Source organism: Coturnix japonica, chromosome 1 (genome assembly GCF_054131305.1).
Source record: "Coturnix japonica strain WE chromosome 1, WE-NBRP24, whole genome shotgun sequence".
Taxonomy (NCBI): domain Eukaryota; kingdom Metazoa; phylum Chordata; class Aves; order Galliformes; family Phasianidae; genus Coturnix; species Coturnix japonica.
In genome coordinates this window covers 115,273,371-115,289,445 of record NC_140663.1, presented here as the reverse complement: position 1 = coordinate 115,289,445, position 16,075 = coordinate 115,273,371, and the positions used below count along the sequence as shown (strand labels likewise).

The following is a 16,075-nucleotide window of genomic DNA, read 5'->3' as shown; positions in this document are numbered from 1 at the left end:
TGCAGAGCTGCCAGAAATGAATTGTACAAAAGTACTGCAGTATAGGGAATTATGTAGTAATGGAGGAAACTTGCAGTCAGTACTGACCTTTACCCAAGTGACAATATTTTCAGATGGTGAATAATTGCAGATACATACACATGCATATATACTTCTCAGAATCTTTGATTTTCTGTGCAAGTTTTGTCTATTTAGCCAATATGTATTCTTTCCCTACTGTATTTGTCTATTAAAAGATATTAGAGTGAAATCAGTCTACATTTTTTTTTTTTAAAGATTTATTTATTTTACCAGTAGTTTCAGGATTATTTTATTATTATTATTTTTTTTAATCTAAACCATTTCAGCTGGGAGAACAGAAAGCCTTTCTTGGAGTCTAGGTCTTCTGCCACTATAACCAGAAGCAATATATACCCTTTGAAGCAGAGTACTTAATGGCACTTCTTGGGGATTTTGTCATTGTCCACTCAGCTTGTTCTGCAACTACCCAGATATCCAGCTCTCATGAAGGAATCTCCTTCTCCTTTAGGAATCACTTTCTTCTTTAGGAATAAAGTAGGAGTGTGATCCTCACGTACTGAAAGTAGGCTGTGCATATCTGTGTGCTTGAAGGCAAAATGAATTGTGGTTAGGACAGAAGTTTATTTCAATGTCTCTTAAACACTGGAATATTTCTTCAGGCATGGTTTGCCACTGCTTCATTGTCCTTACTCTTGTACAGCATTCTTCAAATGCTAAAATTTGAGTCCATTAGCTATTCATCATCTTGCTTCTCACTGCAGAACATTTCTAAATAGTTGAAAGTAAAGAACAATTTTTGCTCTTTCTTTTCTGTAAACTACCACACTCCAGAAATTCTTTTTTTTTTTTTTTTACCATAGCCCATGTTTTCTGATCTCTAATCATCCTCACTGCTTTTCACGCTTTCCACAATCTTTCTTAAACTGAGGCTCATTCTTTAAATAGTACTCCCACTGAAACAGTACAAGTTCCAAGTATAACGAAAATTATTTTAATGTTGAATGCCACGTTTCTGTCTAAGTAGTTCAGTATACTTCTTATGAAACAATACAGTATTGTTAGCTCATAAGCAGCTGGTGATCAGCCCATAAGTTCAAGTCTATTGATGACTACTTAGCTAATTTTTCCCCAGCCCATACTGTCCAGCAGATTATTCTTGCTCTAGAAAAGTACTTTCTTCTTATCCCTATCATAACCCACCTTTTATAATAGGCATTAATTTGAGAAGACTTCAAATTCTATTTGTTGATATGAATTTTCTTTATCAAGTCTTTAAATTTGACAAGAATACTCTTTTTTTTTTTTTATTGTTTAAAATATTCATGATAACAGTACATAATCCTGGACAGAAAAAGGAGTCTCTGAAGTACATTAGTACATAAATTCTTCAGTATTGGCCTGTTACCTTTATTATTCTTCAACCATGTTTCTGCAGCAGAGTCTGCATATACTTTAATATTATCATCTGAATATATTTCTAATTTAATCCTAAGAGACATGAAGTCAAAAGCCTTGCTAAAATCGAGATATGAGAAAATTATATTCTTTTCAGTGTAAAAATTTGCTACTATACTATACAATGAAATTTGCGTAGTTTGGTCTTTGCTAATTCATATTGATCAATATTTATCTCCTTGAGTTAAATTCTAGGTTCTTACAGGTTGGGCTTTGATGATTTTTTCCATCCTTTGCTAGATTTACTTCCTTTATAATTTTGCTTACCTATTTTATTCCTGCATCTATACTGCTTTGCACTCAGAGAATCTACTTTCTGGTATATGATATCAATTAGACCATGTTAATTTAGTACATTTGTGAGTACATTTGGTATTTTTTCTCTAGCAGACTCCAGCTTTTGAATTCTTAGCCCATTCTTCTGCAGATTTTTGCCTTCTAAAGGTATACATGGTATAACTAGCACATTCCAAAAGCTGGCTTGACTGCCTGGATGGATTTCTTATTAATCCTACTTTAAGTACCTCTTTGTAAGCATAAATATCTGAGCTTTTACTTTGAAGTTCTCTATATTAAAATGTAAGAAAAAAAATAGCATCAGTAATTTTAATTCAGTTAAACAAACTTCAGCAATTTTTGTTTCAACTGACTAGATAATAGCCAGTGCAGATATATTGTTCTCTCAGTAGAAATATATTCTTAGGTGAGTTCCTACCTCATTATTCTGTATTGTTTTCCCAGATTGTGTATGAGAAGCAACTAGTGATAACCAAGTAATTACTGTACTACCATGCAGTCCTGCTTGGATTATTCTGATTTCCATGGCCAAGACCATAATAGTGGCTATTTTCTTTAAATCTTTAATTCTTATCAGTATGAATAGAGTTCTGGAAACTTATGGAAACTTTATGCTTTTTCATAATATAGATCTCCGAGAAGAGGTAAGCACCCTTCACATTTAAGAATCTTTTCTTGCTTATTTTATTTCCCTCCTGCTTGCCTTTCCTAAACAAGCTAATCCTTCAATATTAATGCTGTGACATATGAATCACCTGACAAGTTTTAATCAAGCAAATGACAACTGAAGCAAAATGTTGACCATGTAATATAACCTTCAGTTCCTCCTACTTACTTCCCTCAGAATCTAAGATATTTGATGGACCAACCCACCATTCTGTTTTGTCCCTCCTCTGACCTTATGGTAAACACCTATATTCTTGCCAATATTCAGGTATTTGTTAAGGCCAGAACAGTTCATACTGATCTGATGGTTTTGTGGGGGTTTTCGGGTTTGTTGTTGTTGTTGTTAAATTGTCTCAATAAATTAGTAAATTGGTGAGAGAGAGATGCAGTTACTATCAGTGCCATGGGGTTTATGGAACATTATCCCATGGTCAAGGCAGCTGACATTCTGCTGGCAGCACCATCTGCTCACTCACATATTTATCTCCATGTCACATCTGTCCCTGAGCCTTGACCTTTGATCAGCAGAACTGAAAAAAAGCCACCTGAGCTCCTGACCCTTTCACCCCCTCATTCACAGAGAATTACAGTAGCTTTTAATCTGTGTAAACTCATTCCCAGTAGCATTATTAACACCCACACGGAACAGGAGCTCAGAGTAGTATTCAGTGGGCTGGAGGAGCCTTGGAAACATTTCAGTAACACCCAGCATTTGCGATCCTTGGAGGCCACATAACCTCTCAGAATGTCAAATCTTGTCAGCAGATGGGTCTCACTATCACTCTTATCAACACTGTCATTGACAAATCTTATAATCTTCTCACAAAAGTGGTGTTACTTGGTCCTTTTCATGCAACCTAATCCTTTAAACTCTTCATGAGAATTTCACATTCTTCTCTTCCAACCTCTCTCCAATATGTTATTGTCACTCTTATAAAATAACAACTTTATTATAGAAAAAGAAAGCTCAAAAACATAAGCTCTATCTGATAAGAAAGCAGGATGCAAATTAAAATGAAACAAAACAATGCAAAACCACATCTATTTTCTTTCTAAAGAGGGCTGTGATTTTTCATGCTTGTACAAGTCAGTCTGGTAATTCCAGGGATAATTTTGCCAACCACAATTAAAAGTACAGTAGAATAAAAGAATACAAACTCATCCATTCTTGGGGGTAAAAAGAAGATAGATGTTTTTAGTAATAAGCTTTTGCCTTTGCTAAACCTCTGACTGCATTCTTGAAGTACTTCCTGAAATATACTTTCATGAATAGTGCATTTTTGTAGTGGAAAGAATCAATATACACAAAATGCAGAGAACTTGCCCATAAACAAAATCATACTTTTGAAACATTTTAAGGAAAACCTACTATAATATCAAATCACTCTGTAGCATGATGATCAGCTGCTGTGAGAATGCATCTTTTCCTTCCTTAATAACAAGAATGTGGATAGCAGATATGATTTTTTTAGGGAAATCTCTTAAGTAAAGCCAAATAGATAAACATTTCACTGTGCAAATTGCGACATATCATGTCATAATAACAATAATGATTGCACATCATAATAAACGCTTTTAGATCCGTGGTGGGAAAAATAGACTCATTTTGAAGAAGACTAAATAAGGAAAATGATCAGCTGTAATTTTAGCTGTATGGAATATGTCTCATAGCTGACTTATTGACTCAACTGAGAGGAAAGAATGAGATTATGAACATGGGAAAAAAGAAGCCACAAAAATCTGTGAAGAACAAAGCATCTCATAATAAACGCAAAGAGAAACAAATTAGTATTTCCAGATAATCTCTATAAAAAGTAACAATTATGTTATTCCTTGAAACAAGCACACAGAAGATAGATTCCAACCTAGGAGGAACATCATGTGCAAACAGGCAAGTCTTCTGACATAAAATAGTGATCAAGAAAATTTAAAGATATTGTAAAGTTAACGGAGAACAAAGTTTGTAAATTTGAGACTGAAGAAAACACAGCGGAGGGTTTAGTAATTGGAGTCTTAAAAACACGTTGTAGCTAATAGCTGAACTTTCTCCCAAATGAGTGATGCCAAAGCATGACTGTTCCACTTGGGTAAAATTTAGTATATTCAATTAAAAATGTCAGGTAGCAGTGGTCAAGAGCAAGCAAAGGAAAATTGCTAGAGAAGTAAGGAAGCCCATAAAGATGTCTTTTAGAGGAATGAATTTTCCATGTCAGAATTCTGGCTGTTAGGAACAAGGCTGAACAAAAGAGGAGAATGGCTCAGAAAATGGAAATATACCCGAGATGTAAAAATAAAATCAGGAGGATTGTCAAAGAAACAGAAAGAATGAGAGATATCACACAACCAAGGGTAAGTGTTGCATGTAACCTAGGATGTGTTTTCAAAGTCAAACATGATGAGAAGGTTGGGCTTGTTAATCTCAAATCTGGCAGGACTACTATTAAATTTAAAATGGATTTAAGGGCAGAGGTGAATGTGGATTGTAAGGGGAGTTTACAAGAGATGATCATTAGAACCAGATGGAGCACTTGGAGATAGATAGTGCTCAATAGCCCTGGGGACATGCAAGTTGCCTAGTTTAGCACAGTCTACCTTAGCCATAAAGGGAAGGCACACACATTTGACAAATCCAGCATTAATAGCACTCCAAACACTGAAACCCCTAACTAAATCATGTTTAAAGGGAAGGAGATTAAAAATAAGTAGAAGAAGCTTTGACTGAATTTGGTAATAATGCCACAAAATCAGCATAGGATTTAATGAAATAAGGCCTTGCTTTATGCCTTTGTTTATGCATTTTTGCCAGTCTTGCTGCTCATGTGGAAGGAAGACTGAAGAGCATGGCAAAACAGAAGTCTCAGCCATTGTTAACCTGATGGCGTGGTGTATTCTTACAGTGCACATGGCCATCATCACCCGGGTAAGCCAGACATGCATTTTTAAGAACATTAATGTGTGGAAAACAACACAGTGCTAATAAAGAATTATTTTTTCCAAGATGTCCAGACTCGCTGAAATGCAGAAACTAACAGATTCAAAGTGTTGCACATGTGGTTTTTTTTCACTCCCTTGACTAATTTTTGTGAGTTGATGCTATAAAATTTGCTTTCTGACCACCTCTGACTGATTTAGCCACTTCTTTTCTTGTCTCCTTGATTTTTTCTTCCAACAGAGGCTTTTCAATTTATTTATTTTTTTTTCATATTATTTATTTTTTTCTTTCCCAGTTAGTGAGTCTGATCATTTAACAGAAAGCAAAGCTTTACCTTACCAAGGGATGGAAGAGTTCGTTGCTGTTCTTCCTGGTGTGCTGGCTCCAATGCAGTTCCATAGCTATTGAATTTGCTGCAGCCTAACTGTACCTGGACACAAAGAACAGCTAAGATGCACAGCATAGAAAAATACAGGGAGTACAGTGCTCATGTCTGACCTCCTTTTATTTCTGGCACATAAACTGTGGTGGGCTGTACTTACCAGTCTTCATCCCCTCCTTCACAAGTCCCTAAAAAATTCTATAAGTTTTATTTTCTTACCTGTGGGTTTGAGTTGATTTAAAGAGTGACCATTTTTCTTGGTTCTGTTATCCTGAAGTAACTATTTAAGGAGTCTGACACATTTTATTTCATCTGTAAGGATTCCAATGCTTCCACATTTAAGATGATTGTAACATATTCTTCACAATGTCTGGAAATAGTTCTTTCAGTTGGAATACAGCAATTCATACATTTAGATTCATATTTAAGATACAATGCTGATTGATTTCAGAAGTCTAAGTTCCTGGATGTACTATGTTTCTAAAAGCCAAAACAGCATTCCTTTCATTTGTCTGAGGCTGACTGATTCATAAGGCAAAACTGGAAGCTGATGATTTTGCAGAAATATTCTGCCCTCATCAGTTTCCTCTCAGTCTGGATATGATTTAGCATAAAATCTGCAGGAATCTTCATTATCTGTCTCATTTTGAACCCAAATTGCCCCTTATTTTTATAGAAACAGAACAAAGCTTTTGCTTGAGACCTACTGCCTTGTCAGAAGGCTTTTTATTTCAACTGTAATGTGCAATAAGACTCCAGCTGGGCTTAAGTCCTGACTTAGGAAGAATATCCTTATCTTCTGACAAATACCCTGTTGCAGCTCCTGCTTTTGGTACCTCAGAATCTCATTACTGTAGGTTCCCTCATAGAGTAGAGATCACTCATTTGTGGTCACTGCTAAAAAACATACATGGCAAACACTGCTTCTTGTTCTCACCAATGAAGACTACTTTTTTATATCCAGTTGAAAAGTTAGAGCTGCTCTGTGTGCAGTACTAGGATATGTCTTTTCCAGTTTGTCTTCATTTATTCATTTCTGCAGATCTGACGCAGTCCCTCTCCTTTCAGCAACAGCTTGACAGTGAAAAGCTCACACAGCTCTCTCTCTGACATTAGGTAATCACCTGGAATGGAGTAGACCACAGGCCCATGGATGTAAAAACCATTCACAGGGGAAGACTTGTTTACTGTAGCTCAGTGTTAATTTCCCTAAGTGCATAGCAGCCCAATGGAAAATAAGAAGTCAGTACTCTATATGTTCATTATAGTGGTGGAAAAGATTAGGGCATTCCAGAGGTGTGCTCCACCACACAAATCTAAGCCACGTGTCTCAAACCTTTTTTGGACACACGTCATCACAGAAGAGCCAAGCTTCCTGCAAAGTTGGTATCAGCAAAAAACACTGAAGCCTGTAAGAGCAGCAGACTGTGTTAGTCCCAGAGAGCAACCCAGCTACAGCAATGCTTTGCACTGAGGTCTCAGTTTCTATTCCATATCTGCAGATGCCTTGTCTAGTAAAGAAAACCAAAGTATTTCTATGAGACATCTGCGAGCCAAAGCTCAATGGACGTATGTGGTGAAGAATGTCTGTGGTGGATTTCAGCATAAAGCTCTTTGTGCCAGTTATCTTTGCAGTTGGTCCACCCTCACCTAGTCTATGCTGCCATAATGCAGCATACTGGAGGTGTGAGGTGTTCCTCCCTCCCCACAGTGTGGGCACAGAAGCTTAGGACCATTTTGCTTTGATAGCAGGGGTATCTCCTGATGACTAACATGGCTTTCCTAGCCACATTTGCTCTTTCTTTTGTTCATGCTGTGCTTGTGCAGTTAGTTATATGCTCTTCCTTCAGGATCAGCAGGAATTTACGTGCTGAATCCTTTTCCTTCTTTTCACCCTACACTGCTGTGATGGGACAAGGGGCCTTTCCAAAGCATATGTTCTGAACACACCCTTTTATTTCTTCAGAGATCCAGGCAATGGTGTCTTCTCCATCTGGCCTCTCCAGTCACAGGGATTCTGCACCAGCAGAACCAGTCAGGGGCCAGCCATGTTCTGTCACAGCCACAGCAGCCTGGTTGGCTCAGTTCAGTCATTCCACAGCCCCTGCAAGTCTCCTCAAAGCTCATACTCTGCTTGGGGCGAAGTGGTAGCTGAACAGAGAATTCAAGGCAGCAATTCACGGCACACCAAGAGGTAAGACAAATAGACCATAGCCATTGTCAGTAACAATTTATTTAATGTTAATATGGTAAATTACCACTTAAGTCCTAGCTCGTTCAATTTCACAAGATGAGCAATCTGTGAATTCTCTACAAACCTGGTTAATGAATTTTGTTTCTCATGGTTTCTGAAGTAACTCATGTCTGACCACATATAGATTGAGAAGCTGTTGGCTTCATTTTCTACAGGCTTTGAATTTCCCAGGGCTTCATCACAAATCTACTGAGAATAAAAGCAGCCATATTGTTGTTTTTCATAAGAATATTTTTTTTTCTTTTTTTTCTTCTTTCAAGCAAAATTGTTTATGCCATGTGGTTTTCCATGTACCATTTCCTTGAAAGTTAAGATGTCAGTATTTGCATTACTGTTGTTTCACATGTAATTAGTAAGAGGGGATCTCCATCTTTGGTAATATTCAAAACATGAAAGGGCAATGCCCTGAGCAGCTTGTCTTCTGTGAATAATATAGCACATAATAAATTATTCTGGAGATTTTGAGATTAGCTGAGAAAAAAATCCCCAGACAAAGTCTGAGAACAGCTACCAAAAACACTGACTACACAATTCTCTTAATTTCTTCCCAGTAACAGTATATACTGTTTTTAAAAACAGGAATATTTTTTCAGTCAAAGGTTGAATTTCAGGAAGTGAGAGGGTCCCACACTGAAATGTTCACCCAACTGAGCTGCATTGTCCATGCAAGTTTGTTGGTGAGTGTTGTCAACAGTTACATTAAATAGATAATATACTTTAAAGTAAACTTAATGAAATAAAGGGATGATTTTTCTTGTAATAAGTTCCTTGTATTTTATAAAGTAACTTAGAAAATTACAAAATCACTTCCATGGTTATTAGAAGGAACATATGGAATCATCTTACGTTTTTAAGGTAATCATTACACTCTTAGTGGAGGGGAAGAAAGTAATTTCAGCTGTATCAGCTTTGTACTTTTTGATATTATCCAGGCACAGAAGTTCATGCTATTTCTTCTGTGTCTATCTCTGTCCCTCTGGTATTCATCTACAACTCCTGTTTTCCAGATTAATTGGAATCGGTTTGTGTTCAGACTAAGTGATGCATTTAGCTAACATGAAAATAATTTATTGTCTTAGCAGCATTTATTAGTCAGTAAACATGATTGATATCTATCAGTTGAATTTGCTTCTGTTTGATAGCTACCATTTCTTGTGGCTACCATGTCTGCTATTTAAATAGACACTAAAATATAGTTTCTCCAGAAGTATATGATGTAGATAATTTAAATGATATGGATACATTTTATTTCTAAAAAAAATGAACATACAAAGAAAGCAACAAAATGATACCTTATAACATCTGTCCCCCCCCCCCCCCCCTTCAAAAAAAAAAAACAAAAAAAAAAACCACTAAAATAATGTGAGGAATTAATAGAGTCCTCAGATAAGTGGAACAATACAGGAATCATTCTCTGGTGCATCATTATACTTTTAAGCTACTGTATATACCTGGCAACTCAGGTATATAACTCATATATATATAACTCATATATATATAACTCATCAGCCCTTTAGTCATTAAACAGCATCTTTTCTGATAATAGATAAATGTCTGGATTCCAGTTAAAGCAAGGAGAATGCATGTGGATTTCACTGTCTTCAGTATGATTCAATGAACATCAAACAAAAAAGCATGGTAGTCCCAGAGGGTTCTGTGAGCATCAACCCACGAGCTTTGTTTTATTGCTGTTGGTTTCTTGTTTTTTTCCCCTTGTTTTCTTTTTTTCTTGTATATTCCAGTCTTATGAGTTACAGCCTAATTGATATTGGTGTGCAGATGTGCTTTCCAAAAGTCTGAAATATAAATATTTCAAGCTAGCTTTGCAGCACATCTCAGAAAGTAATTTTTTTTTTTTTTTTTTGGTTTTGAATGCTTGTAGATAACTGATAATCCTGAAAATTGGACATCTGCAAAGGGAACAATATATAAGATCATTTTATGGGTGTTTTTTTATGGGTGGGAAGGAGGAGAACTGGTGATCCCCTCTTCCTCCTCTCACTTAGGTAGAAGTGACAGAGTGGAAATAACAGCTCATCACTCTACATCCAGTAACAGTTAAGCACTCTGAACTGTTTAAATCAGGCAATAATAAAATTATAAAAGCGTGAAAAATGTGTCAGCTGGTCAGTACTTACCATAGTAACCATCAAACCTGGAGTTAAACATTGACAAATCTGAACCTGTTACAAATATGTCGCTGGACAGTTTGTGAAAAAGACAAGGAAGTTCTATTTGAGGTACAAATATCTTTGCATGCAAATACAAAGGGATATTTGTGTTCAACTTTCTTGAAAATGGCAATCTAATAATTCTCGAGTTGATCTTCTTTTGAGAAGAAAGAGATCTCCAGAATGAAACTTATTATTAAATAACATAAATTAATCGCCAAGAACAGGTGAGGAAGTGGTTAGAACAAGCATTCATAAATTCTTCAGTTTATGAGCCACACAGCACTCAGTAAATGCTTACAGCAAGGCTGTTATTAAATATTAATCTCTACTCCAAGTAGCGCCTTCAGGAGAAGCAGAAAAGATACTGTGCACAATCCAAAGGAGGACAGAGCTATTTGCTTATGTTGAACCATATCCCCTTCAAGCCTGCCCTGCCTGTATTTCAAAGCCATGTTCTCAAAGTTCTCCCCAGTGCTTTCTTTCACCCTGACAGGTGCTGCATTGTCACTGGCGGGCTAACTGCCAGTGTTTTAGCTCAAGGCCTTCCTCAAGGAGGCTGGCATATATCCAGACGAGGACAATACAACACCTGTAATAAGAAAACAGAAGTATAGGGGATTTATTTATTTATTTTGGTACTGTGAAGAGTACTTTCATTGTGTTAACATTTTTCTGTAAATGGACTTTCTGAATGATGGAGGACGTTCTGGTTTTAGATGCAAAACAGAGAAGCTGCAATGAAACACAAGATGCAAAACTCCAAACTAAAAGGATAATTACTGCCCAACATATACCAAATTTGCTTTATTTATTATGGTTGATATCAGGCAGCTATTGTCTCTTTTAAGTGTGCTGAACAGAATATTTGCTAACAAACATGAAACTAAGGAAGGAAAAAACAGTGAATATTTGGAATTACAGTATATAGAACACTTCATCTACCTATTATCACATCTTCCCTACGTACTGTGATACACAACTCCTGTGAAGAGTTACTGTGCCATAAAGGTAGATATCATAGGAATACTCCATGCTGAAGAGAAATTTAAATATAAGGAGTTTTCAAAACACTATTCATATGTAAAAAACAAAACAAAACAAAAAACAAGCAACAAAAATCCAAACCAGTTCTTCTAGTGAGAAAGCAATACCAAGAAACTTTGGATTTTCTTGTTAAGGCTAAAAAACTCTGAATGATAGTTAGGTAATGCAGGGGTACGTGAAAGATTTATCAAAAACATCACATCTGAGAATGATAACACCTCTGTGATGAGTTCAAACACTTAAATGCTGCAGTATTTTCATTTATTAAAAATATATAATATAAATCAAGTGATAATGCACTATTAAATAGGACATCTGGAGTACATATAGATTTCATCATGATTTTGAATTATGGAAATCCTGACCTGCAGGCTCAGGCCACTGATATAGATATAGCAACATATTAATTATTTTAAGACAGTAACGCAAAGGTTGAAGAAAATTCACTGAGAGTCCATTAAAAGAGAGAAACTGTAGGTGTTTGCGTCTTGTGTCTGGTTTTTTATTTCAAGAATTACTTTTCAACACAAACATCTCAAATTATACCTAAATTATAACTTTCCAAAGGAAACAAAATATAGTAGCAAATAGGGAGTATAAAATACTGTGATTATATGTACAATGAATTGTAGATGTACCAATGACAGTCTGTTTTTTAATAGATGACTCTGTAGCTCCATAATAAATAAAAAAAAAAAAAAAAAAAAGGGAAACAGTCTAAGACCTGTATGGAGGAGACAATGTAACAAGACTTCAGTGTAGGATAGTTTATTACCTAAACAGTATGTACAAACTCTAAACATGAAAATAATGCATAGAAGAAATCAGATTCTATTTACATTTACTTTTTTTTTTTTTTTTTTACAAATTGTTTTTACAAGAAGCATATTTTCTTTCTCTAAATAAAAAGACATACTCATAAGACCAATTGTTTTGTATTACATACATAAATAAATACTGACTATAAATGACTGCTATAGGAACATAATTTCTACAGCCAATTTGGGTAACAGATAAGCAGTTCTGTTACCTCTACTACAATTAAGTACAATGGAAAAGTTTTACATATAGAGCTCTGTTAATAACTTTGTAAATTGTACCTTACCAATATATTCAGTAGAGGTAATACAGTCGTTACATTTCATGCCCACAACTGAACAATGAGTTTTGGCATGCAAAACCATATATCATCATTAACATCTGCAGCGGGTCGCCACGTCATTTACAATTTTTTTAAATAAAGGGTTTTCTTAATTATTTAAAACTACATGCAACAGCTTATTAGCATCATATTCCTGGTTACAATGTACAAGTTTGCATAACATTATTTTTAGTCATTGATGTTCACAGGTACTGATCAAAAGGGTAGGAAAATACTTGGCACATAGCATAAGAAAATGAATTAATAAATAAGTCAATATCACAACTACATTTACATATACACACAAAAATAAAAATTTCTATGATGTTGTAGTATACTTCCAACCCACTGACTTCTGTGCATATCGAAATCTTCTTTTCTGTGTACCACCCTAAACCAGGTCCTGCTTCTCTGAAACCACATGACTGCAGTAGGGAGTATGGAGATGAAATTATTGTCAAATATGTTTACTCAGTATTTAGGTTTCTATGTGTTTCTGCTAATATAAATGGTAAATTTCCCATTCACGTTACCAATGATTATTTTTACAATTTTGTTTGTGACTGTACATTAATGTCAGTGTTATCACTGCCACACCTCGACTCTTTCTGAAGCCACTAAGTTGAAGATGCCAAACATTTCAGAAGTCAGACCTCTTATTTATTCTTCATGTGCTGAATTCTTATTGAACATTCAAGATGTTGCACATCGTAGTAAAGCACAAGTTCTGCCTTACTTGATTTTCCTCTCCTCTATAAACAGATAAAAACTGTCAAATCAGAACACACTGTTGTCTTCTTAAAGAAAAATCCCCAGTGAACAGAAAAAAAAAAAAAAAAAAAAAAGTCCATTTCAAAAAGCAAAAATTAATCTAATGATTCTTTCAGAAAATAAAATGCATCAAGAAACCAATGGACAAATCCATCGGAATTGTACATAAGAAATAATACACTGGTGTAAAGGTGCAGAGTATCTAAAAGCATCCCAATATCTAAATTAATTCTGTGTTATACAACATCATTAGAGAAAATAAATCTTCGACTAGTGAATCAAGTAGTGAATTACAAGTCTATTGCTGAATTAAATGTTTAATGTGATTTAAGCCAGTTAATTAGGACAATAACTTGTACAATTCAGCAAACAAGGCTTTATGAATTAGGCACTAGGAACTTTAAATCAGTACTGCTAAATTCAAAGAATAATCAGGAAAGCACTCATTGCTGTGAATTTAACATCTTCAAGAGCCTCATTGATTGATTATTTCTGATTTTTGATTTGTACAATAATTTGGAAGATGAGTTGATAAACTCATTTGTTGAAGAAAAAATAAATTTACTTCTCATCAAACCTTGTATAATTCTTAATACAATTCTACTTTATCAACTAGGTGTTTGGTTGTTGTTTTTGGTTTGTTTTTTTTATGGAAACAGCCACCATATTCTTTAAAAGTTATGTATGTTACTGCTTTTAAAAGTTGAGTGTTTCAAAGAAACTGACATCAGTGAACACTAACAATTTTGATTCCTTTCAAAAGAACAAGGCTTCAGCAATTAAGATGAAAGATATGATCACTCAGCGCTGCTAACTTCCACTTCATCTCCAACCCAGGTTTAGCATTACTGTAATAAAAACTGACATCCATGTACTATGCTTTACCGTGACACTATGAATACAACATAATTTCATTAACATTAATCAAATCACTACAGAATTACTCTAGCAGAACTGGAATAGATTCTGGTGGAAAGATTTTGACAGAGGTTTTTAAAGAAGTCCAAATTATTACTTACCCTGATCCCACTTAAAACTATACTCGGCTAACATCAGAGAGATCCCTTCTATCCTTACTTTACGTTCCATGCAACCTAAATGTCAAAGCAATGCTGAACATTCAATTTATAATGTATTTTCTTTGAGCAGTCTTGTATACATCAAACATTTTTTACCCCTCAAAAAGTCTGAGACTTCTGGCCTTCTTTCAAAATTGAAAACAAACCAATTACCCTACAGATTTGAGGAAGAGTTAATATGTAAACCTGTTAATGTATTTCAGAGGAAAGGAGGTGACGAAGTGGCAGAGGAAGGAAACAAAAGCAACTCAGCCTTCTTTTAATTTTTGAAATAACTGTCAAAGTCCCAAATCATATAGCAATAGAAATTAGAAATAGAAAAAAATAGAAAAAAAAACCGAAAAAAAACCCCAAAAAAACAAGTATTTTAGTGGCAAATAGAGAAACACAGAAAAACTGGAATGAAAAAACAATCGGAAATTAATTCAGTTTCTTTCACTCTCTGTGGTATTACCCCATATGCACCAAAAAGCTATAAATTTCAGAATCAATAAACTATGTACAATTATTTTTTGAAGGCTACACTGTAAGAAATGTAATTGTTATTCTTATTTTTCAGGAAAGTTTTCCTTTTTTCTGTATTTGCTTTTCTATAACACAAACTGAAACCATGGGAAAAAAGATATATTTACAACTAATTTATGATCTCACCTCATTGAGTGTCTTGAACTGATATGGTGTAAAAGTGTTTGTGGTATGCAATGGTAGAAAAAATTGTCTACCTTGTCAAATTTGACTACTGAACTCTGGAGGTATATATGATGACTCATGAAACACTGGAACCTGTGTCAAAGAATGCAGGAGCATTCAAGAAGACAGAGAAGCCAAAAAGTAGCTCTACGACTGCTTGAATAATAAATGTGCCTCAGAATTTCCATTTTTAAAATGTGAACTGTTCAAGTTTTAACTAGAAAATTAGAATTTCTTTTCAAGATAACAAGAATATTAAAGATAATTATTCTAGGCTCTATAAATTGTGTTAATCATCATTAATTGAAAACAATTGTATTAATTGTCATTTGCTTCTTTACAATGAATGGAGTATCTATACTGTATGTATTTTAACTGTTAACTCTATTACTATAAGATCTACATGCTGAAATGTTACTTCAGAAGAGATGTTTGATTATACACATGTATCATCATTTTCTCCAGAGGTGATGCTGAAGTTATTAAATCTTGATTATTTAAGGGTTTCTGGTTCTGCTACCTAGTTTACTTGTATGCTTATTTCAGGTAAATAGGAATTTTCTTCAAGAGCAAAATACACTGGGGCTTAAACTGTTGAAAGTCAGAGCATTAAGTAAAATACATCATTTAAACATACTGATGACAACATGGCCTCCAAGTGTTCAAAAGTATTGCATACATCACAGGCAAACCTCTCATATATTATTAACATTGAAGCCACTAAGAGAAATAACTGTAAACACTTCACTGTTTCAATCTACTTCAAACACAGAAATACAAAAACATTATAATCAACATATTTTATTTTCTCCAAGGTGTTGCGTTTAATGCAATCTTCAATTTGTTGAATAACGGTGGGACTGAAATGGTACTTGTTGTATGTTTCATCCTGGCCTCGGTAGAAATGCAATTTTTCATGACTAAACTACACAAGAGTAGAAACAGATTGTAAAGCATGATAACTTCCACTGGAATACTGGATTCTTTGCTCCTATAGATGTGCCTTTACCTAGTCTCCACTTGGGAGTTCAGTTTTTCTCTCACTTATTTGTATAATCATCTTAAACAGTTTAATACTTTTCTGGGGGTGGCTTGTAGCGGTGAGGATGATGTTTCAGATGAGGTCCTAAACAAAAGAACAGGAGAATATTCACATATGAAACGCTGAA

At 34.9% G+C, this 16,075-nt stretch overlaps 1 protein-coding gene and 1 long non-coding RNA gene across 3 annotated transcripts in view; one reads left to right on the top strand and one right to left on the bottom strand.

Annotated features, from left to right (window-relative positions):
• The first annotated feature begins 11,759 nt into the window (after nucleotides 1-11,759).
• LOC146762658 (uncharacterized) lies at nucleotides 11,760-12,100 on the top strand. Its single transcript, XR_014947366.1, has 2 exons — nucleotides 11,760-11,898; nucleotides 11,934-12,100. It is a non-coding gene; the product is annotated as an uncharacterized LOC146762658 (long non-coding RNA).
• An 817-nt stretch (nucleotides 12,101-12,917) lies between these two features.
• Nucleotides 12,918-16,075, bottom strand: part of ANOS1 (anosmin 1) — a 122,010-nt gene continuing 118,852 nt past the window's right edge. The window contains exon 12 of one of the 2 annotated variants that reach the window (XM_085540909.1): nucleotides 12,918-16,032. In XM_085540909.1, coding sequence (XP_085397035.1) covers nucleotides 15,977-16,032 — 56 coding nt within the window. In that variant the 3' untranslated portion in view covers nucleotides 12,918-15,976. 2 annotated transcript variants of the gene reach the window in all.